The following is a 22,907-nucleotide window of genomic DNA, read 5'->3' on the forward strand; positions in this document are numbered from 1 at the left end:
ACTCTCAGTCCCAACAGACGGAGCTTCCAGTTCTTTCCTCCATCCTGCTGGCCGTTTCTGCTGTCCATGCTTTCCAGGGCTCAGAGCTGGTGCAGCACATTGACAGCCATCAAGAAGAATATGTGGAGGTACAATACCTCCTTTTTCCGTAAGCAACAGTCGGATCAAAGCACTCAAGATGCTGAAATATACTTGTTTTAATTAGGATTAGAATAATCAACACCACAGATTGTAAATCCTATACAGCAACCAAACATGCTGTAGAATTTCCCATCATAAGCAGTAAATAGTACAAAATCAGTAGTTTCTCCAAACTCACGTTTTCATTTTCCAGCTGCACTGCAGGAGCTTCACTGTGAGGGTATAACACATGGGAGGTTCATTCCATTCCCCAAATCACCCTCATCTGACAGGCACCATGACCAGAGTTAAAAGTACAGTGACAAGGACACGTTTCATATCAGTGCACGGCCAAACACACCATGTCAATTCAAAGCACATCAAATTCATTCAACTAAAATTGGATCAGATGGAATCACTTAAATCAAAGTGATCAGATCAAAGAGCAGATCAAATACATCACGTTACATTCAGCCAATTCACATCAAGTGAGAATTAAAAAAAAAAATCAAATGAATTGTTCCCCAGAGGTTCACCTTCTGGAGGTCCAGCAGCTGTCATGCCCTGATAATGGCCCACAGGTTCCTCACCCACTTCAGTCGGGGGGCAGGTGTCATCAGAGGATGCTTGATGGGGGTCTGCACACTCTGTGCGGCTTACACATTTTGACATGTTGTCTCCAGTCACAGACACAGCAAAGAGGCTTGTGATGTTTGCATTTCACACTCGCACACCACTGAAGAAGTAATAAAAGTGCTAAAAAATAATGTGTCTGATAAATTTAAGTCCCAGTGGTTTGTAGGTATCGGGAATCCACCTTCCAAGACTTTTGTCAGAAGAACAAGGATAGTGGCAAAACAATTTAAGCAAGGATTAGAGCAAGCGGGGAAGCATTAGCGCTTTAAGAGAGCAGGAAGTAGGTAGTGAAATCTGCATTTTCAGTGCACACTGTATGTGTTTGCACAGATGCATAGCTGCGACATACAGCAGCAGCCAGTGAGGTTTCTCTGTTCCCATATCTGTGGCATTTACCTTGCATTATGACTGCAGCAGAAAAAGGATGAACTAACCAGATGACATGGTGGGTGTTTCTGTGGTGTACACTGACATCTGGTGGCGATAATTAGATATTACATTTGCAGGTGTCAGTTAAAAGCAGGGGACCCAAATGCTGACACAGGACACACAGCAAAGAAGAAATCAACAGAAAGTAACTTTAGTAAACTTACTGGAGGTGGCACAGAAGCAGGCAGGAAAACAAAACAAAACAAAAGGCAGCTGGGGAGTCAAGGTAAAAGAAGTCTATCAAAGAATAAGCCCAATGAAAGTAGTCAAACAAAACAACAAAGAGAAATAGAAAAGGTGACCAAAGTTCACTAGGAGCATAGCTTCTGCTGAAACAGAGGCAATAACACAGAGACACCGGAAAAACGTAAGAGTGGGAACAGGCAGATGATCCAACAACTGAAAGAGGAAAAACACACAGAGGAAATACACAAGGGATTAATTAATGAGTACAACACAGGTGACATGGAAACCTGGTGGAAAAAAAGACAACAGGAAGTAAAATCAACCAAGACACACGAGGAAAGACTCTTTCAACAAAAAACAGAAAATAACTAAAACCCAAAACCATTACAGGGGAATTTGTGGTCGGTGTGAAAAAGCTCAAGAGGAGGCATGTTAATCATTAAAAGTAAACCTTTGTGATTGTTAAATGTGTCACCTTCTATTTAAAGGTGAGAAAGCGAACAGCAGTTCAAAACAGGACGGAGTGAGGAACCTCTTTCCTATCATGGCCCCGTCCAATTTGTATAACGTATCACACTAACCTCTGTGATGGCTGGGACTGCTTCTCTTTGAGGTGTCTGATGTCAGATGGTAGTGATGATGATGATGATGATGATAATGATGCAACTCGCAGCTGGTTTTCCAGGTTTGGGTCAGTCAGTCTTTGTAAAGAGCTGCTCACAGTAGTAGGTCGTTGTTTTGCAGCTCAGTGATTCTGTGTTCAGTCTGTCCTTTCATCTCTTTTAGTGGGTTTTGAGCTGTAATGATGCTCAAGATTGGCCTTTTCCATCACTGCACTTCTATTTTGTGTTATTTTCTTTTATCTTTCTTTTTACTCTTTTCTGTTTCTGGGTTGCTTTATGCATTCATGAACAGCCTCGCGGGCTGGATCAAACGGTCTCGCGGAGGCCGATGTTCCCTACCCTTGACTGAGAACAAGCCTCGAAAAAGAAAACACAATGGCAAGTGTTCCTTAGTATAATTTGCATTCCCTTGTGGACACATCCAAACATAGATAGTGAAACATATAAAGGCGGATGACGTAATGCAATATCCACAGTGACCCCAGAGAAGTAACGCTCATCACTTTTCAAACATCGGGAGTTCAGATGAGAGAGAGAAAAATCAGTTGAGAGCTGTGAAAACATCAACACGAGGCAGTTGAAAGAAGTTGTGTACTTGTGTCAGACAGGAAAACACAATATGACCGATGTACCCTTGGTATTCAAATCTCAATACAGATAAAAGAATGCTCAGGATTGTGTTGAACACCAGGTGGAACATTTACAGCTAGATGCATTCAGGAAAGATATAAATCGAGTGTTGTTGCTGGTAATAATGTTCTCCATCTACACATTTTGTTTTTAAACCACCTGTATTTTCATTTGGATACACAAACCAAATGGATCTTCTGGAGCTGTTTGCACACTGCAGGAGGAGACTAGACCTGATCAGAAATCCAGATGTCAAACAGGAATATTTGGTCGCACACTTAAGGGTGAACATGAAAGCACTGAGTACATAATGTATATATAACATTTGTATGAGGTTTGTAAGTGCCTGAGTTTGTGCAGCAGCTGTTAAATGACTGTATTTCATATGGATAACTGATGATGACGCCACTGAAATGTATTGTGTTATAAGGTGGCAGACTAATATTTTCATACTAAGAGTGACACTCTTCTCAAACCTACACACAAAACCACAGATGGGCAGTATTGCAATTTAATGTATTAAAATCCATATTTGAGTATTTAGTAATTTCTGTCTTGCTGGGCAGAAAAGAAATTAAGTGGTAACAAAATACTTGAAAAGAGCTTGTATTTGTGTATTTGAATACTTAAAATACACTATTTAATGTGTCATTTTATCATCAAATAAGATGCATTTTTATCCCCGCCCCCAAGATATCATGATTGGCCATTTCAAATCGATGATGCAGGAAGTTAGCAGAGCTCATTTTTGCAGTTTAGGGGGGTTAAGGTCAGAGCCATGCTGAATGTATATGTATTTGCCTAAAATCTGGTAATATCAGTATTTATATTGTATAGAATGTATGTATGTGTTTTTCAAATTGCAAATACATAATCATTGATTGTATGGCTATGATATGATTGTATGGATACAACATCATTCATTCAGACTGCTTTATGATGTTGTGCTTTGTTTTTAATCGATCATGTTGTACATTTACCAGAATCACATACAGTACAATGCTCCTGGTCATATCAAGATGGTAAGAGGAATGTTATGAGTCACCGTTTGTGCTGAGGTAAACACGAGGATCTTGTCGTAAAGGCAGGAACGGCTCATCTGTATCTGGAATCAGGGTTTTTCAAAGTAATATAAATCTTTGTCGTTGTGCCGTGTAAAATTTCTGCTCTAACTGTACAGCCCTGCAGGATATAACAGAGATGGGTCAACAGAGGAAAAGATAATGGTAACGTGAATTTAAAGAGGAAATAATCCTCATTTGAATTAATCATCCAAAAGAAAACACACACACATACAATCCTAATGAGTGTGATGGCAGCATCTGTCTGAATATGTGAAAATAAAACCACCAGAATGAGAGCAGGAGAGAAACGAATACACAGCGACAACTGTGAGGGAAACACAGGCACACAGATAAACTACTACCTCTGCTAAAATATAAATATCGTGAGAGTTGAGCGCCTTCTTGTGTCGCATCTGTCAGGATCAGCTTGAGACGCAGTATCTATACAAACAGTAGTAAACAAGAGCTGTGAACTCTCACAACATGCACGCTTGAGGATCTCGACAGTTTTCACTGTTCGGTGTTGCTTTGAGCACCCAGCAGTTATACAGAAATCTTGGACTGACAGCTCAAATTCATGAGTGAGTCAAAGGGCTGAAGCTCCTGTCACTGCAGGAGACACAGTTAAAGAGTCAGGGAGGCGGCATCAGATGACCCCTGCAGGTGCCGTGCCTCTCACGTTGACTCCAAACAGCCGATTGGAGTGGCCGCGCCCGTCACAGCACCAACATCTGGACTGCACATGACGGAGTCTAAGTCCGGAGCGGCAGCCAGTGTCTGAGCCCCTCAAAGAACCTCCGCACGGTCGTGACGTAGAAGTCGACGTTGTGAGTGAAGTCGGTGCAAATGTTGGAGTACGTGTCCACCAGGGTGCAGTAGAGGGCGGTCCCGCCAATGCTGATCACCACGGTAACCAGACAGAGCAGCAGCAGGATCAGGCAGGAGTCTCCACCAACCTCATCTGCAAGTACGAATTGGACAAAAGTGACACGTTTCTTTATGGAATCTAAATATTTCAACAGCTTGTCCTCCACGTGTTGACTGAAATGTCTACATTACAGACGAGGCAAACCGTACCCTGCTCGATGCCGTCCTCTGGCTCACTGAAGCGAACTTTGCGTTTAGAGTTCTGTTTAGTGACGTTGCTTGGGGGAGGCAGTCCGTCCAGAGATGCTCTCCTTCTCTTCAGGATGGAGACCAGTCCCTCTGGGGAGGAACTCTGAAGGAGACACAGAAACAAGAGAAATGACTATTAATGTTTTCCTCTTGTATTAAAGACCACATGTTTGGGGACACTTTAGCCAGAACCTGATGAGCGAACTAGTGCTTCAGTCATCCCAGTGTCTTACAGTAGCTCTGCATGGTCTATGTTAAATAGCAATCACTGACACTGCCAACCTAATATCTAAAAATTGATCCAACAGGGCAACAAACACAAACAGTCATTTGTACATGATTCACATGAACAGACAGTTATTCCAGATTATCTACCATTTTTTTGGAGGTAAACTAAAAGTGTGCACCCCGACAATATCAGTCATAATCCCTCATCGCACAGGAAAACTGAGTGCACACAACTATGGCAAGTGTGGAAGGTCACAGCTGAACGACTATCCCTATCCGTAATTTTAGCATTCGTCTTCATTTCCTTCTAACTAACCTGGGAGTTTCTTTAAAATCTGTATTGAGAGTTGCCCTGTTAAACCTTTTTTTCAGGGATGTCCAAGTTCTAATAAACCATAGTTTTACTGTAAGTCATTGAAGAACAAGCATATACAATAGCAAGTTTTCCCACTTTGGCGCTGATTTATTAGGCTCTCTGTGGCCTCACGACTTCCTCATTATCATTAAAAAACCCCTGTGGTCAATGGTCATCTGGGGTGACCCGTAAACAAAAAGTCAGTGTCGTCTTTGAAGGGAAATTGACTAAAAACATTAATTAATTCAGTAGTAATAGTTCAAAAATACAAACTAAATGAGGAATAGGAGCACAAACCACTAATTGTGGTGGCTGAGTGGTTTTTCGACTCACACCGCGTCACCCAGATCTTTGTCACACGTCACAACTAATAGCTCAGTCGAACACCTCGTTTTCAACAAGGACGATAAAAGCTGAGAATATAGTGAAAGAAATACATCAGCACATAATTAGTGGCAGGGACTAAACAGGCTTCATCTGCAGACTAATGTGAAAGCGACTGAATGTTTGGTATTAATCAGCAGACGACCAGCAGCATTTCAGAGGAGCTGGAGCCGAGCCACGGGAGCTTGGCTGAGACGAGAAAGCACCGAGCTGCAGAGGCACAAGTTGTTCTGTGCTAGAGAGACACAGAAAGCCTGAGTAACGCGCTTCAGTTGGAAACCATTGTATGCATTGCATTAGGAATGTTTAAACTGCAGCTATACTGTACAGCGAGGAACCTTAAAACACCACCCACCCTAATGAAAACCCTCTGACCTGATCATAATCTCTTAACAAACCACCGAACAGAAACAGCGGCACACAGCGTGGCCGTATGCTGACCGCTGAAGCGGAGTCATTCCTCAAGCTGCCAGCCTCATCTGCCGCCATCATTTACAGGCCACTTATTTACTGAGGTCAGTGGGTCAACAGCACGCTGAATATTGCAGTGGTCATCACCTCCCATCAAGTCTGCCCAGAGGCACATTAGTTCATGGTATTCAAGTCAAATTAAAATGTTCTGTGTCGACACTGTGTTAAAGTGACTGAGAGAGAGCTGTATTTACTAGACAAAGGAGGATGCCACTGATGAAAAAGTATGACTTGAACATCATATTTGTGGTAACTGTGATTTAATGAATAGAAAAAAATGTTTTGATTCAGTGTTGGCCTTGTCCAGAGTTTGGAAATCTCTTGAATGTGGATGAAATTCACGCCCGTGAAGGCTCTCGTTCGTCCAGGTCACGGTGCTTCTCGGTGCTTTAAAAGGCAAGCAAGCCCAGCTGCCTCTTAAAGCACGTAGAAATCCTAAATTCACAGTTTTATTGGCAGAAATAATCGTGTCAAAACAAGGCTAAGAGTCCACAGACGCGATAGCAGCTCATTAAAGGCCCTCTCAGAAACAGCACAACAATGGCCCCGCTGTGCGCCGACACCCGTTATTTCCAGTGGCTTTTTCATCGCATCGAGCAAAGCAGCACACGCGGCCCAGCGGCCCACTCGGCGGGTGCATTGCTAGGGACCCGAGGACACGCAGTGTCAACATGGTGCAATTTGGACAGGCATTGCGCTCAATATTCATAAACTGAATAAACAAGCGAACTGCGGTCTGTGCAGTTGTGGCAGCGGGGCTTCGGGGCTCTGTGGACTGAGGCCTTGATCACATGTGTGCAGATATTTGGCAGGACGAATATCTTCTCATGCATTTGGATCTCTTGTTCACATGCAAAAAGCATTTTAGGTTATTAAAACTGAGATATTTTTCAGTCTTCATGTAAAATAGACATGTACGTGGAAAATGTTTGCTCTTGTATATCCTGGTTAGGTCACGTTTGGTTAGCGCTGCCAGGCCATGTGTCAGAAAGGTGTTCAATAACTACAAGTAAATAATTGGCCTTATTAATTAATTGTTCTTATCACTTAGAATAGATTTTCCAAATGTTTATTCATCACCCTGATAAAAGTCATTTCTGTGCCGCTGCTGTTATGGTATCGTCATCTAAGGTTATTTGTCTATATTTTCTGTTTACTTTAACAGACATGTATTGGTGAGAAAACGGCTTAAACTTCTGTTACAGAGGATTGTTACAGTCTGTAAATGGTTTCTGTTATTCTCTCTGTCCCACGCTGGCCTGAGTCTCATTGCAGGCCTCAATGAAGCTCAGCTGATTGATTGACTTAAGATTATTGACTTAAGGCCTGTTGCAGCACGCCAGCTCTCTCATCTCGCCAGCCTCCATGGGCACACCACTGTTTGGGTTCCTCTGGTAATGTTGTGTTGAGTTCCCTTTTGGTTATGTTTTCACAAACACTCACACATTTCACCCATGCGCATCACACACCACTGATTTTACTGATTGACACACCCCATGCTGAGTTATTTATTTCACTTATTTGATTTGAATTTACTTCTTTAATTAATAAAATATTGTTTAAACAGTGCACAGTGGTCTTGTCTCCCTTCTTTGTTGTGATATATATATATGTAGAACATTTTACATATATACATTATATATATATGTATTATATATATGTATATAAGACGTACATATATACGTATAACTTTTACAGTTAAAAGATAAACTTGTGAGCACAAAGGGAGGGAAAACTTTGTAATGGCATCATTCTTTCTAAATCACTGTAAACATATGTTTGGGATTCTGCGCTGCAATTTACTTATCTGTATATCTATAATAAGACAATATCGGCCAATCTGTCGGCCCAGTCAGTTGATTGGTCAGGCTCTAGTAATTACCTCAGTTGATGGCCATGAATAAAGACCACTACAGACCACCAGCTCATACCACATTTGTCAAGAAATAAAAGTTACCCATATAATTTCTTCCTAATCTGGCCCCCTGGAATCCAACTGTTCCAGCCTTGGGCATTGCTGTTATTGGTTTTGTGAATTAGTCGTCTATAGACAAATAATGTGTTTCTTACAAAGTGACTTGACTGAAAAAGAGAAAGTAGGAAAATGTAAACTTGCTTGTTAAAAAAAAACAAACTCCAAAAACTTCATGAAATGTGAGTCAACTATTTTCATTGCGAAATAAAGGAGTCCCACCCATACCACACCCATGTAAACTTCCACTGGATTACATAACAGCCACAATCCTGACCCCATCCACGAGGCCTTCAGCCTGCACTGCTTGTTTGGAATAGCTCTGATTTCATCTCCACCTCTCGGAAGAACCAGGCCCTTACAGCTCAGCGTTTGAGCCAGGACACGATGTTGGCTCAGGCCCCGACTCAGTAATCCAGCCTCTTTGGCAGTGAAAACATCCCAAGTGTCAGACCACACCAGTGAAGATGGGTGGAGGTTTTTGAACACAGAGAAGTTGGCGATGATCTCACCAAGGGCCTGCGGAGATCATTAATTCGGGAGTGTCCCAGCAAAGACAAAGAACTGTGGGCCAGAGAGTCGGACTCAAGCAAATACAGTCTTTCTTTCTGCAGGCGGAAAGTTTAACAAACAGTAAAAACAGGAGAGACCAGGGAAAGGAAGGAAGGAAGGAAGGATAGATGCACGCAGGAGACGATACGTGAATGTGAGGAGGAAGGATGGAAGGCAGGAAGGAAAGATAGAGGATGGGAAACGATATTTATACCCCTCCCATATTCATCGCAATAACTTGCTTTCATACATTCATCTTATACTAAAATCATGTTCGCTGACAATCTGTTATTATTCTGTTATTATAACAGTTCTGTGGTTCCTACCCCCTCTGTGTGGGACAGCTTGGCCAGGTCCTTGTCTGAAGCCTGGGGGACTCCTGTCGGCCACTCCACCTTCACCTCCTCTTCCTCTGGTGTCTCCTCACACGGCTTCTCCTCCTCCTCTTCTACTTCCTGTCCTTCCTCGTACATCTCTTCCTCTCCTCCTTCCTCCTCCTCACCTCCCCCCTGATGGCCCGTCTGTGGTAAGGGAGGTTCAGAGTCTGAGCTCTGCAGGCTTTGCTCCTGTTCGCCCTCCTGGTGTGTTGTTTCAGGCTCGTTGGCTAGAATGTGGGAGAGACAAAGGACTTAGGTTATTGATTATGGATTATTACTCAGGCCTTACTGCATGTGAACTTGCAGCGTATTGATACAGAAGCTCTTAATGTGTCTGCGAGTAGCTTAGAAGGTCATGGCACTAACTCTACCTGGGTTAATGGAGGTCTTTTGGAAAAATGTGCCAGAGTTTATTAACTTGTCAGCATCTCCTGTTCCATTGTCCAAACAAAGAACTGAAGTGCAAAAAGAAGTGCATTGTCCAGTCGATGAGTGAGTGAGTGAGGATGTGTCTATAAGGAAGGTGAAGGCCATTGGATGGAGTCGCAGACATTCATTGTCCCCAAAGGATGATTCCTATCGCTTCATCTTTGCTGGCATTGAGTCAAAATTTTAATCTGTCCAGTGTTGACAGAAATGGGCTATGAAGAAAATACCTGCACTAAGCTAATGACATTCAGGGCTTTCCACATAAATGTTGGCCATAAAAGCCTAAATTTGAATGCCTCTGGTAAGTTCTAATGCCACGATTCGATCATATACACAGATCTTAATTATTGCATATCTTAATGAGTTTGCTTAACCGATTATTAACATGTAGTGAATAGGAATGAACACTGAATTTGTTGCACACAAATAGTCACAGTGTGAGGCTGAGACAGGGCCTACATTCTGCTCATATGACGTAGGCCTGTTACCTTAACAACATTGCCTGTTTTAGTGTGTTTGCAGTGCGTCTTAGAGATGGTGCTGCAATGTGAATAAGCATAATTCATTCATTTGTTCATGCTAGCATGCTAACAGGTGCTGATACATGCATCAGTATGTTAGCATTGTCATTATGAGCATATTAGCATGCATTTAGCTCAAAGCAGTGGCTGTAGACTGTAATAATGTTTACCTTTATGATGACAGGATTGTAGTGTCTCGTTCTTGCCCTGAAGGTCTTTCAGTGTTGTATTCAGCATTTTCTGTTGAAACAAACGAAGCTGATGACAGTGTATCATGGAGGATGAATTATTATTATATGAAACTGAGCAAAGAGCAGAATGGAAAGGGGAGTTTCTCGTGTCTCACCTGTTCCACACTGTTGGACGGTCTAAGTGATGCCAAAAAGATGAACACAGATAGAGAAAGAGGAGAGAAAAGACAGAGGGAGAGCAGACAGACAGCAGGGGAAAGAGAAAAGAGGCAGAGAGGGTCAGACATGGTTTTTATTGTGCACACAAGGAACATCAATCAAACTAGGGTTAATTTATTCACTTTAAGAATGGCTTTTTGTTTTTAAACACTATTTTTCAGGCCTTTCCGGCAGCAGTCCTTAAAAATCTAATTCGCCTGCACCAAATAACTTCGTGCTGCAGTAACACACCAAGACGGTCACAGGACAGGTGGGGCACAACAGCGTCTGGCGTGCAGACCTGTGGTATTTGTCTGTGTCCGCTGGAAATCACTATCCTGCAGGAAATATTTTCCGCTCTGTCAGGAATATTGATTTTCCCAATGAGTCCCATGTGTGTCTGTATCCTTGGTGTATCACCATGCATTATATGACTCCTCAGTGGACTCACGTGGGAGATGAAGATAGGGGTCGATTGCAGTAAAGCAAAATGGGCACTAAAAGGTTTCTGTCTGACAGTGATGAAGGTAATGGGAGGAAAGGGCATGGGAGGAATCTGGTTGAGAAGCTGAGCTGCTCATGTTGGAAGTTTCTGCAGTGCGTATGTACTGAGGCGTAGGAAACATTTCCCACAGCTTTACTAAATGCATGTTTAATTAATAATTAATTATAATTAATAAAAGTGTGGAAAGTCTGCTTTTGTGTCCCGTCTTAATTCAGGAATGGAGTATTGTTGTTCCTCCCATGCATCTGTCTGCTTTGCTCAGAAGAGTGCATGTGTTACATCCTATAAATCCTGTGTTGCTGTGTTTATGGCATACCTGAGGTGTGTCCTGCAGATCTGGCTCAGGGTCTCAATATGTTTCTGGTCGATGCCGTCGGTCTCAGCGGGCAAGCTGCTCTCAGCGGTTTTCTTCTCTCTCCACTGGCTCTCTGGGAACACGTGTGGAGCACAAGTGCACACAAAAATAAATGTACATACCCAGCATTCCTGCCAGCAGTGCGCAGAATTACATTTAGGTTTCTGGTCACTGAAAATATTGTGCAGAAGGAAGGAACGGATGCACACCCCAGTTCTCCTGCAGGGCGGCGAGGTTGGACAGCAGACGTTCATGGTAGAGCTTCTCCAGCTGTAGGAACTGGATGGCCCACTGGTCTGGTAGCACCACAGGTTAAAGACACCACCTGAGACTTTCAGTCAAAACATCTCTGCTTAACTGCGCTTATTTTTATAGTTCTTAAATAGATTGGGTCAGTTTTATGACACAGCATAGACAGCCAAACACACATTAAACTACTTATTGCTTTTTTTGTTTAGTTTTCTAACTAAGTTCAGGATCAATGACCACACCTCGAACACACCCCATTTTTGCACAGGAAAGTCCAGGTCCAGGTTGTCATGACCCGTGCCATGCACGATCTTGTTGATCTTTGCCGTTGCCCCATTCAGTTAATAAGTGTTTGTCCATGTGCTGTCTTTGTTCACATCCAGGTCACGTTTCATGTTAGTGTATTCCTAGTGTTGTCTCAGCCATGCCTTGTTTCTTGTAAGTGTATTCCTAATGTCTTCTAAGTCATGCCATGTTTTATGTGCTCGAGTTTCTAGTCTTGTCTTAGTCTATAGTCATGCCACGTTGTAAGAGTTTTTGTCTTAGTCTCAACCCTTGCCCCGTTGTGTTTGTGTTTTTGTGATTGTGTGTTGTCTTTGTCTGGATTTTGTCACGTCCAGTTTTATTTTGAAGGTTCATGTTATGTGTCTTTGGGTTACTTTACTTCCTGTGTTTTCCGTCCCTGTGATTGTCTGATTGTTTCCAACTGTGTGTCATCAGTGATCCCTCCTTGTGTATATAAGTCCGTGTCTTCCCCCCGTCTTTGTCGGGTTGTTGTCTGTGCTACCTCGCTGTCTTCGTCACCTTGCTGTCTTGTCACCTTGCCGTAGACCTTATCCACAGCCACAGCCATAGTCATAGCCCCATAGTGAATGTTCTTTGTTGTGTTCCTTTGTTCATGTCCGCGCCTTGATTTATATAATTGTCTCCTTGGTTTGTCTTTGTCTCTAATTTGCCACAGTTCTAGTAAGTTTGTTTCTTGTCTTGTTTGTGTCCTTGTTCCTGTTTATGCCTTGTTTTATGTTAGTGTTCCACCGTCTTTAGTGTTGTCTGCGTTTCCATGCTTCATGTATGTGTGTTTCTAGTATTGTCTTAGTCGTGCCATGTTTTATGTAAACGCAAGTTGTTAGTCTCGTCTGTGTCTAAAGTTGTCACGTTCTAAGTTAGTTAGTTCAGGTGCTGTCTTGTGTGTAGTGTTTGTGTGTAGTGTTTGCTCAGTGTTTCCCGGTGTTTGCCCTCGCTGTATGTATAACCCTTGTCCCTAGTGTGTGTGTTTTATCATAGTTCCCTTAGTTGTGTTTTTTCGTTGCGTTTAATAAATTTATGTATTTGAACCAAGCACCCCACGAGTCTGCATCTGGGTTCTACCCCATAGCTCCCATACTTCCCCTAAGTCCACACCTTCCTGACACAGGTGCAATATGCATTTGCCACGCAACGCAACCCCCCAACTCCTGTCTCCCCACTGGCAGCTGACACTGGTCCATCATTGCACTCCCTTCATCCATCCATCTGGTCACGACCCAGATTTCTCCCTTCATCCCTCACCCTTGCTCCTCTTACCCCCTTCATCCCTGTACCCTCACCTCTCCATCCCCTCATCCCTTGATCCCTTCATCCTGATCCCTTCATCCTACTTTATTCCCCCCAAACCCTTATACATCCCTACTTCATCATCTCAGCTCTCCTCCACCCATAATATGTATTAAACTATTCTCAATCTTATTGGTGTGGTCATTGTTAGTGAATAATACTTTTTTCCCTATCGTGTTTATCAGAGCAGCACAGGCCTCTAATGATAATTTGTAAAGGCCCAAATCTGCTCTGCCTGATGACCCTCACCAAAGGTGAACCCTCTTTTAAACCACATGAGACAGAAAAATGTACCCTGTAAATACTATTTATTTATTTATTTTTACTATCACATGAAAACATTACTGACTGGCAAATGTCACAATTCATAAAGACTGAAAAAATGAGGTCACGTGAAAGGATACAGTCCTCTTTGAGCGAGTAGGCCTCTGCAATCTGAAAATTAAAAAGAAAGCTGAATAAACAGGAGTTACAGTGCGCTGATTCACACAGAAGTTCATATGTGCAGTGTCCAGATGCACTCTGGTACTTAAAATGAGCCTGAAACAAGTCATGTGACAGCATTTCGGTGTGAAAATTGCCATTCACCCATGCAGCATCAACAAAAGCTGCTGCGTGCTACTTTGTCAAACACTAATTAGGCTGTTCGACCAGATGTAGATGTTTTTGTTAAAATTAAACAAATTCCTTCTAAGATGAAGATCACATGACACATTATACCAAGAAGCAGAGCCATGCAGACACCCGGTCTGATATGAAGTCACATGCAACCACTCATGGTCCGGATTAAAGTCTCTCTGTTGGCTTTTTTTCCCATCAGTGTTTGACCGTCCTCTCCGCAACCAGCCGGCTGTGTGATTTAGTAAATACAGGTGGTGAAGTTTCACCTCCTCAGATGTTCTTCTGTATTTCCATGATACCAGGTAGTTATTCTGTTATTCTGTCTTATTCTGATTAATTAATCTGCTGACTCTTTTCTAGCCCAAACAATTAGGGCTATAATGTATCACAAATTCTGCACTCAAATCTGAAAGCACTAAGACAGACGGCATTTTTCTGTCCATGTTTGACCTGATGTCATTGACAGTTTTCACTGATGCTGTCTCTGTGCTCTGATATTTTCTATAACCAGATTGATATATTTCAGGAGTGTTTGCTGAGGTCTTGAAATCATTTAATTGGTTAAAACAAGTTTTTCTTAAATCATACTTAAAAATGGCAAGTTTGAAACAGTATGTAGTATGTTGATGTTTTAATTGACGGTATGCTGACAAATCGGTTGCTGCATGGAGAAGCTTGATGAGAAGTCTCGATAGTCATCAAGTTTTTTCAGAGGAGGACTCACGTCGGGGGACGTGCTACACATCAACAAAAAGTCTTTACTCACCTGCATCAATCGGGCAAATTCTAACTGTTCTGTGTCATCTGTGAATTTGTGATTAGCAGCTCTTGTTTATAGCTAGCCATTAGCCCCTTTTCCCTGTTTAAAGCATTTGCGGCAAATGGCACGAAAAAAAAACGCTAATTCTGAATGTTGGTGAGAAGGAGTTGACGATCTGGAGTAAAGGTCTGGCAGTTGTGTAGGTTACTAGCATTGGAAGCAGAAATGTTCCCTTGTCAGAGCTGGGTTCATAACTGTGTAAACGTGTGGTTAGGCCCAGTTTGAGTAGTGTAGTGGAATAAACATCACATGTTAACTTCTGCAGCACAAGATGTGAGGACCTGAAGGCCTTTTGCTCACAGTTGAGACTACTTGGTATGCATTTCATTGATAGATATTATTCTTTGAGTTTACAGACATTTACACAAGGTGAGATGCATTCTGGTGGTACAGGTGGAATGGGGCAGGTTATTATTGACGCTATACACAATATTATAAAAAGCCATCAAAGGAACATGCATCAAAGGAAGTCTTTGATGCAGAATTATTCAGCTGTCAAACATATTGAAATAGCTTTACGACTCACTGTGACCTGAGTAGAATGAAAATAAATATTGGATTAGACGGATCAGATTGGATCAGACATTCAATCAGAAAATCCAGTATCAAATGACTTGGATTGTGGGCAGGAGTAAAGAAAACATTAACAGAACACCCCTGCTTTTGGATTGTGCCTTTTGACTTACCAAAGAGAAATGTCACTTCAAACTGAAGCTCTGGCTTCGGGGCCCCCTGACCCTTTAGGCCCCATCCATGTTAGGAGGTACCTGCTTCTTGCAGAGGGATTATTTCCCTGGTAATTCAGTGCATTCTTGCATTTAATTGATGATGTTCGCACCTGTAGCTGTTCCCTGCATTAATCACAATCATGGTTCACCAAGAGCCAAACCTCCCGTCAGAGGCAGACGTGCAAACTTGCACGAGAGCCTGGAAATGTGTATTTTTAACACTCTTCTGCTGCTTTGATTAATTCTTTTGTCTTCAGTTTCCTGACTTGTTCTCTTGGGTATGTGTAGTATTTAACAAGTGAATTCAGGCCATGAAATATTTGGTACGCCACTATAGCAGAGGCTTGCAGATATGACCAAATATGGATTGTCATGTCTAACAGAGAATGAAAGATGCTGACCATGTTTGTGCTAAAAGTGGGCCCACATGCTGAACACAATAGCATCACTCACACTGAATTCCTTGCAACTGGAGTGCATTCATTAAAAAAAAGATAAATCTGGTCACTCTGTCAGTAACAAATCATATAACTGCTTTTGTCCAGTGAATAACTGTGCTGTATTGCCTGTCCTCTCCTTTCTTAGGGATTGAAGCGAAAGCGCTTTGCCTTTGTTCCATGATTACTACAGTTGGCAGTGCAGCAAAGTAAACTATAAGCGTCTCAAAGTGCTGGAGCTGCTGAGACAAATTAATCTAAGTCTTGTTATGAAATTTTGGTCTCCAAAGTTTTGCACCAACAAAATGAAACCACTACCGTTATCCTTTTAAACTAAACGCAGACTGAACCAAACTATGCTTATCACACCTCTAATGAGAACGTCTAATTGTGATCAGAGGCAGGGGAGAAATCAGGAGAAGAACAAAAATCAGAAATGTTCTTTTCTGCTTCAGTAACTGCTGCTGATGTCTCCTTAAGCAATGCACTAACAAGAAGTGTGTAAGCGTTTCAGACAGCTGAGCTTTTAAAATGCTAAACCAAGTTATCTCAGCGCATTTGAACGCGCTAACGAGCTATTTCGACACATTTGAGCAACACCATCTCCGGAGATTTGTTATATTTGTCTCAGCTAACAGAGAAAACATAGACACTAGAATCAGGTCACACAGGAGGACTGCCACACACACACACACATATACACACACACTAGATGTAAGTGCACAGAAACTCACAAACGTATAAAGATGCAAACACACCCACGCATGGAGTCATTTTGTCTGACTAAACATATTCCCCCTGGATTCGGGGGAAAGAAAATCCTCCCGCTCTCTCTCAGACATTCACCTACGCACACACGCAAACACACACCTGGTGCAGGGAGTGAGGCAGCAGTGTGTAGTCGCTGTTTTCTCTGAGGGACTGCAGGGAGGCCAGCAGCTCTGGGCTGGGGCCCGCCAGTCCATCTCCGGAGACACTTCCTGGAAACAAACAACACAAACAAACACTGGAATGAAACGGACCTAATATCTGAGATGTTTGAGCAGTCATGGTAATGATGTCTCTTTATGAAAACCAGCTACATCTCTCTGCCTGAGCTTTGAAGGGGCAGTTTTAAAGTTACTTTTTTCACTTCCTTCTAATAGTAATAATAATAATAGACTTTGTTTAAACTGCACTGTTCAAAACAAAGTTGCAAAGTGCTTTCCACGGCTGAGCCAGGATTAAAACATTACAGGAAGCAATGAGGCCCATGAAATCAGACAAAATAAATACCCAGCAATAATATGAGATAATAATGATAATAATAATAAGAAGAAGATTTGAAGATATATTTTGAGAAGTGATTCAGAAAATGTGACTGATTCTGCAGCCTCAGATCTTCAGTCCGCCTTTAGAGCCCAGCCTGAAGATCTGAAGATCTGGCTCAAAGGGGAGCAGCAGTTCCGCAATATCACTTTAAACCACACAGTGCTTTAAAGTTTATCAGTAAAATATTAAAATCGGTTCTAAAACTTGCAATTAACCAGTAAAGAAAGGCTAAAACAGGGCTGACACAAACACCAAGAGGTAGCATAACAAATATTGTTGCAACACTGGCAAGCAGTCTGCTTGCATTGACCCTGTGTGTGTGTGTGTGTGTGTGTGTGTGTGTGTGTGTGTGTGTGTCATGGCAGCCCCAGAAGATGTGGCAGATGCTAAAGCTAGCTGACAAACAGGCTGTTACCTCAGCAGGTTGCCATCAGTGACAGCCTCTCAGCCCCTCGCCTGCAGCCATCACTGTGACAATTAGTCACCATTAGCTGCAGCTGTATAGTGCAACTCTTGCGTAACGCAGCTCCAGCTGTATAGCACACTGCAGATATCCAAGAGTATCGGCCGTGGATTCCTTACAGCTTAGTATCATCCTGATCATTTTAATCTGTGTTTTTTCCGGTGCGCTAGGGCAGTTTGTGGGGAAGCTGTGAGTTGCTGTGAAAAGCTTTCTGTCTGTGTGTTGTCGTTCTGCCGCATCTCTCTGTTCTGCTATGAGATTAATCAGCTTAGTCAAGGGTCGCTTAAAGATGATAAACTATGTTTCAGAGGCGTTTCAATGAAAAGGCTGTAATGAGTAGTGTATTTTACTGTGTCGTTACAATCCACATTAGCAGATCCTGCAGAAAAAGCAGCTCTCCCTGAGGCTTACAAACATAAAAAGCAGTCATACGTTAGACAAAAGACCAGATGGAGAAAAGCGTGTCACCTGTGGCACTGTCGACGCACACCCCTTCCTCTTTATGCGTCGTCGCAGCGTCGGGACCTTTCGGCAGGGTGGCGTTCTTGTTACCCATCGCCTCCTCCAACTCCAAGTTCCCCAAAAGCTTCTCTGGGACCCTCCAGTGGGCCGTGGCCGGGTCTCTTTTAACCGGGCCCTCAATGGAAAAGCACTAGTCGCTTCTGACTTGTATCAGAAAACTTCCTTTGACTGAGGTAAGCAAATAACTGGGGAAAGTCTCTATGCTCCCAGAAAGGATTCAAGGGCGTTGTGATCACTCTTGATGGAGCATGTGATTTAATCCTCCACCGCCTCTCCTGGGTGGTCAAGAAAGGGGAGATTTGAAATGTCCACCATAGTCTATAAAGGCTGGGCTGTGGACAATGATGCCCTTGGGTTTTGCAGACCTTCCTTCTTTTTCTTCTTTCTGTCTCGCACTCAGAATTCAGTGGAGCCTCCTTTGCTTGTCCCCAGGAAGCTGTCAAAAAGTAGACACATTTTAAAACGAGAACATGACATACGTCTCATGCATGCAGTGTGTCCTGGGAAGGAGGGGACACATAAACCGTGAAAGACAAGAGAGTCTGAATGCATCGCTGGTGAAATGGCAGTTATGTCACTGACTGAAAGGGTCGTCTTTGTGTATAAACCATGACTGCCCACTGAGGCATGGCAGAGTGCTCCATGCTGAATAACATCATAGTAGTCTGTGGAGTAGAATAATGAGCCATGAGCATGTTACAGTGCAGACAGGCAGCACACTGTACACAATAATCCATTCTCGCACTTGTTCTACCAGGCTGGGAGGTTTACAAGTGAGGGTTGTCTCCTATTTTATTTCTTACAAAATACTGCAGCGTTCAGCTGAAAAGGTGGACATGTTGTAACTTGTATTTGTGAATGTGATTTATATTAATCACATAGGCTGCAAAGAAGCAGAAATTTTCTGCAGCGCTTTGAGCTAAATGCTAATGTCAGCATGCTAACATGATCACAAAGGTCATTTTAACATGCATCCATCACCTTTAGTGTTTACTGTGTTCACTCTTTTAGTTAAGCGTGTTAGCATGCTAACATTTGCGAATTATCAGTGAACACAAAGTGCAGCTGACGATGATTGGAACGTCTTTAGCTTTGTATTGACTGAGTGGTTAATCATTAAATTACAACTGACAGATTAATTGACTTGTTAACTTGTTGATTCATTTCAGCCCTGCAGGCTACAGAAGGTTACTGCAAACTAACCAAAATATGAGTTTTCTTCCGAGATGTGTGAGTGTGAGAATTCATAATCTAAGTTACACTGGGCTAATCATCTGATTTCCAGTGTTATATCTATTTATTTTTGGCATCATTTGACATGCATGTGTACCACAGGACACCTCATCATGTATTATTATTGCATGAAGCTGAGTCCTAAATATACAGCAAGTTCACAATCAAGGCTGTCACTCTAACGTCTAACCAGTCTTGTCACTGCAATCATTATGGAGAGATCTTTACTTGCATTATGCCTTCAGAGACGGATCCCTGTTTTCACGCTAAACACCTGCATCCATCTGTCTTAGCCTCTCCAGTGGGACCCACATCACAAATGTGTGCAGCGCTGGTGCGATTTTACACACAAGCTCCTCTACAAGCCTGCAAAAGCCATGGCTTCCCCCCTCTCTTGGTGGAGGTAGGATAGGCATCGGCTGATAAACACATTTCCGCCTGGTGAAACCTGCATTTTCAGCCTGAGCGGTCTGGGGGCATGAGAGTCGTGTGATATACGCGCTCTCACAGCATGTTAGCAGTCACATGAACGCTGTGAATTCTGCAACATGGAATGTGACACAAAGAACAAACGCTGGGAGCGCAGAGTGACTCACAGGACGTGTAGCGTAAAATTAAGAACGATGCAGGGAAGGCCAAAGGTGAATATCTGTGAAAATGTTACCAAAATGCATCATGACAGTTCTGGGTTTGCGTTTATGTTGTGAGGCTTCTACTGTGGCTTGCTACAAATGCTCCTCCAGCTCACCTCTTCTTTCCTCGGCTTCTGTTTACACAACAAATGTGATTCTGGCTTCCTGCCTTAAATTTTGGGTTCAGTTGAGAAGCTGTTTTGGCCTGCAGACACTTTAGCTCATTTCCCTGCCTAATGATTCTGGTCTTAATTTTTTTTTTCTGGCTTTCAAGTAACCACTGGTCTCCATTAGCTTAGCTTAGCATAAAGAATGGAAACACTGGCTAGCCTGGCTATGTCCAAGGGTAACTTGCCACTGCATAACCCGGCTAAGAAACAGTCATAACCGCCCCATAAAATCACAACTTGCCATTCATTGCCTTTGTACACTAAATAAACAACATACATGTTATTTATTGAGGCACCTGAATTTTTGACAGAGCCAGGATAGCTTCTTCCCTGTTTCCAGTATACAGTATATGCTAAGCTAATCAGCTGCTGCCTTGTATTTACAGTGCAGCTGTATTATGGCCACTGTGAATAAAAAAAAGAAAAACGACAAAATTCTCAAATTAAAGCTACATATTTCTAAGAGAAAAAAACAATTGAGTTTTTTCTTTTGTCAAGGAACCCCATGCCTCACTGTGCAAGGTCGGGTCAACCTCATTACACCACAGACGCCGCTGCTTGCTGTCTTTTATATCATCATCAGCATCTGGACTCTGAAGAATTTGCCAGGATATGTAACCAGCGACATCCTTGCATCTGTCCATTGTGTTGTAGTTCCTGATGCACAAAAGCTGTCACCTCATCCAGATTAATATGTTATTTTCTTCCTCTGAATTCTGAATTCACTGCCATGTCTGTTCAAAGTCAGAATGCTTATGATAATATGGTGATTCTGGTCTAAGTATTTCCTTATTGCTAGTAGGACATCCACTGCAGGCATAATACTCAGTGTCTGTGATGTGTGAGGTTGATCCAGCCTTGCAAAAACGAATCCATGGTTCCTTTAAAGATATATATGTTAACAACTTTTTTTCCTTCTTTTTCGTTTTTTCTTCTCTTAAATTTACAACTTTAATTTTGGAAACGCTGATTTTCTCAGAATACTACCCTCCTCCTCTGGCTCTGTTTTTTTTATTATTTTTTTTTAACCTGCAGTGGCCCTAATCTGTGTTAGATTGGTATTTATCTTCATATAAGAATATTTCCAAAAATGACAAACTATTCCTTTAAAACCTGCTCATCCATCATGTTTTCTTTTATCCTTTACTAAAGCTGACTCTTCACTCCATAACCACATAACCTGGCTGTGTCAAAATAAAAGCAGACAGATGTTAACCATGGCGGAGCGCCTGAAGAAACTTTCAAGTGTCCATTTTAGTTTCAAACTGCGCTGAAATAAACAAGCACACTGGCATCCTTGCAGGAAGAAAAACCTACTTTCATAAGCAGGATCATTCCTTGAAATATGTAAAGGAACGAGCTTTAAAACGCAAAACAATGATATGCTCATTTATGTTTGTTTTATTACTCCTGACAGCATATAGCATCGCGTGTAGCTTCCAGCCTGGCTTGTTTGGCCACAGATCTGTCAGACCGGTGCTTCCGTTGACAGCACCCATCGTTAGAACGGGCTCACGCGCACAGTCGTGTGTGAAAGGACACGCGCGAACACTGAGTGACAGGTGCTCTCACGCGCGGACACCTTTCCGCTCCTTCTATCTTCTCTACAGCTCGCTGTTTCGCGACTTCCATTAATCTCCCTCAAAAAATGTCGCACGAGTGGGTGGCGCGAGCGTGCGTGCGTATGCACGTGTGTGCGTTAAGCAACGTGAGCATGTGCGTCGGGGGCGCGTGCAGCCGAGGGGCACGCACTACCGTACCTCGCGCGCAATTAAACAGAATATGGTTTTGCCTAAATCAATTTTCATGTCAGTATTTTTTCATCCTATAGAAATGCAGAAAAGATAAAAACAGAAAAACACCACAGCAGCCACAGCGCGTCTGAAGTAGGCTATCGAGTTAATTGCGGATTGTTCTGCTTTTATCACAATAATATTCTCATAACGTTCGCTGCTTCTTAATTTTTTTCTCCGACATCCATTTCAAATCCGTTCCAGTGTTATTGCAGTTCCCCTCTGCTGAGGCAGACATATACCCAAACCCCTCTGTACCACTCGATATCCAGCACGCAGCGCGGCGCGCCGCAGCGCTCGGCCGGAGGGACTCACTCACCGCTGGATGCTGCCCTGAGACGGCGTCGCGGTGTTCCTCCCGCTCCGCGTCGGCCCGCAGCAGGATCATCTGTCCGCCCCTGACTCTCTGGCTCGTGCGTCTTGTTTACGGTCCAATCCGGGGATTTTCCTACTTCCCCTCATCGCAAACGCACGGACCATGTTCCTTCATGTCATGTTTATTTATTTATTTATTCGCTCGCTCGTCCGTGTGACGGAGGCTGCCATCTTCTGGCAGATGTGTCACACTGGCTCCTGGCTGTGTGTCAGCGGTTATGCAACAGCAGATGAAGCGGTCATATGATGGGGTGTTAAGCTGATAAACCTTACACCGGATTACAAGGGGAATAGTGAAAATGTGCGTGGTCTTTGCTCATTGTTGCTGTTACATAAGCAGAGGAGAGAACGACTGCGGATTCGTTACATTTGTCCGATTAATGATGCACGCGGACAATCACCATCACTGTGGTGTGTATTCTTTACCTTCACTGACTGGGACTGCGCTCTGTATTGAAGTCTACGATGATAACAACAAACACGAGAAGATGCTCATTTTATGCTCAGGAAATATCACAGCTATGCAAATCAGCGCAACACACACGTGCAGACACTGGATGTTAGATGAGCTCCACACAGCACTGCAAGTCATAGCGTGCTTTGAGGTTTGAATTATTG

General features: G+C 42.8%; 1 protein-coding gene across 1 annotated transcript; it reads right to left on the minus strand.

Moving 5' to 3' along the window:
• Positions 1 to 3,577: 3,577 nt before the first annotated feature.
• cnstb (consortin, connexin sorting protein b) lies at positions 3,578 to 22,363 on the minus strand. Its single transcript, XM_041959162.1, has 11 exons — positions 22,234 to 22,363; positions 18,033 to 18,522; positions 16,661 to 16,770; positions 13,589 to 13,619; positions 11,552 to 11,638; positions 11,304 to 11,415; positions 10,440 to 10,461; positions 10,264 to 10,333; positions 9,093 to 9,370; positions 4,766 to 4,907; positions 3,578 to 4,649 (listed from the first exon to the last, which is right to left on the minus strand). Exons 2-11 carry the CDS (start codon positions 18,118 to 18,120, stop codon positions 4,441 to 4,443), a joined length of 1,149 nt encoding a protein of 382 aa, XP_041815096.1. The 5' UTR covers positions 18,121 to 18,522; positions 22,234 to 22,363; the 3' UTR covers positions 3,578 to 4,440.
• Between the last annotated feature and the right edge of the window lie 544 nt (positions 22,364 to 22,907).

This window comes from Chelmon rostratus, chromosome 18 (assembly GCF_017976325.1).
Source record: "Chelmon rostratus isolate fCheRos1 chromosome 18, fCheRos1.pri, whole genome shotgun sequence".
Taxonomy (NCBI): domain Eukaryota; kingdom Metazoa; phylum Chordata; class Actinopteri; order Chaetodontiformes; family Chaetodontidae; genus Chelmon; species Chelmon rostratus.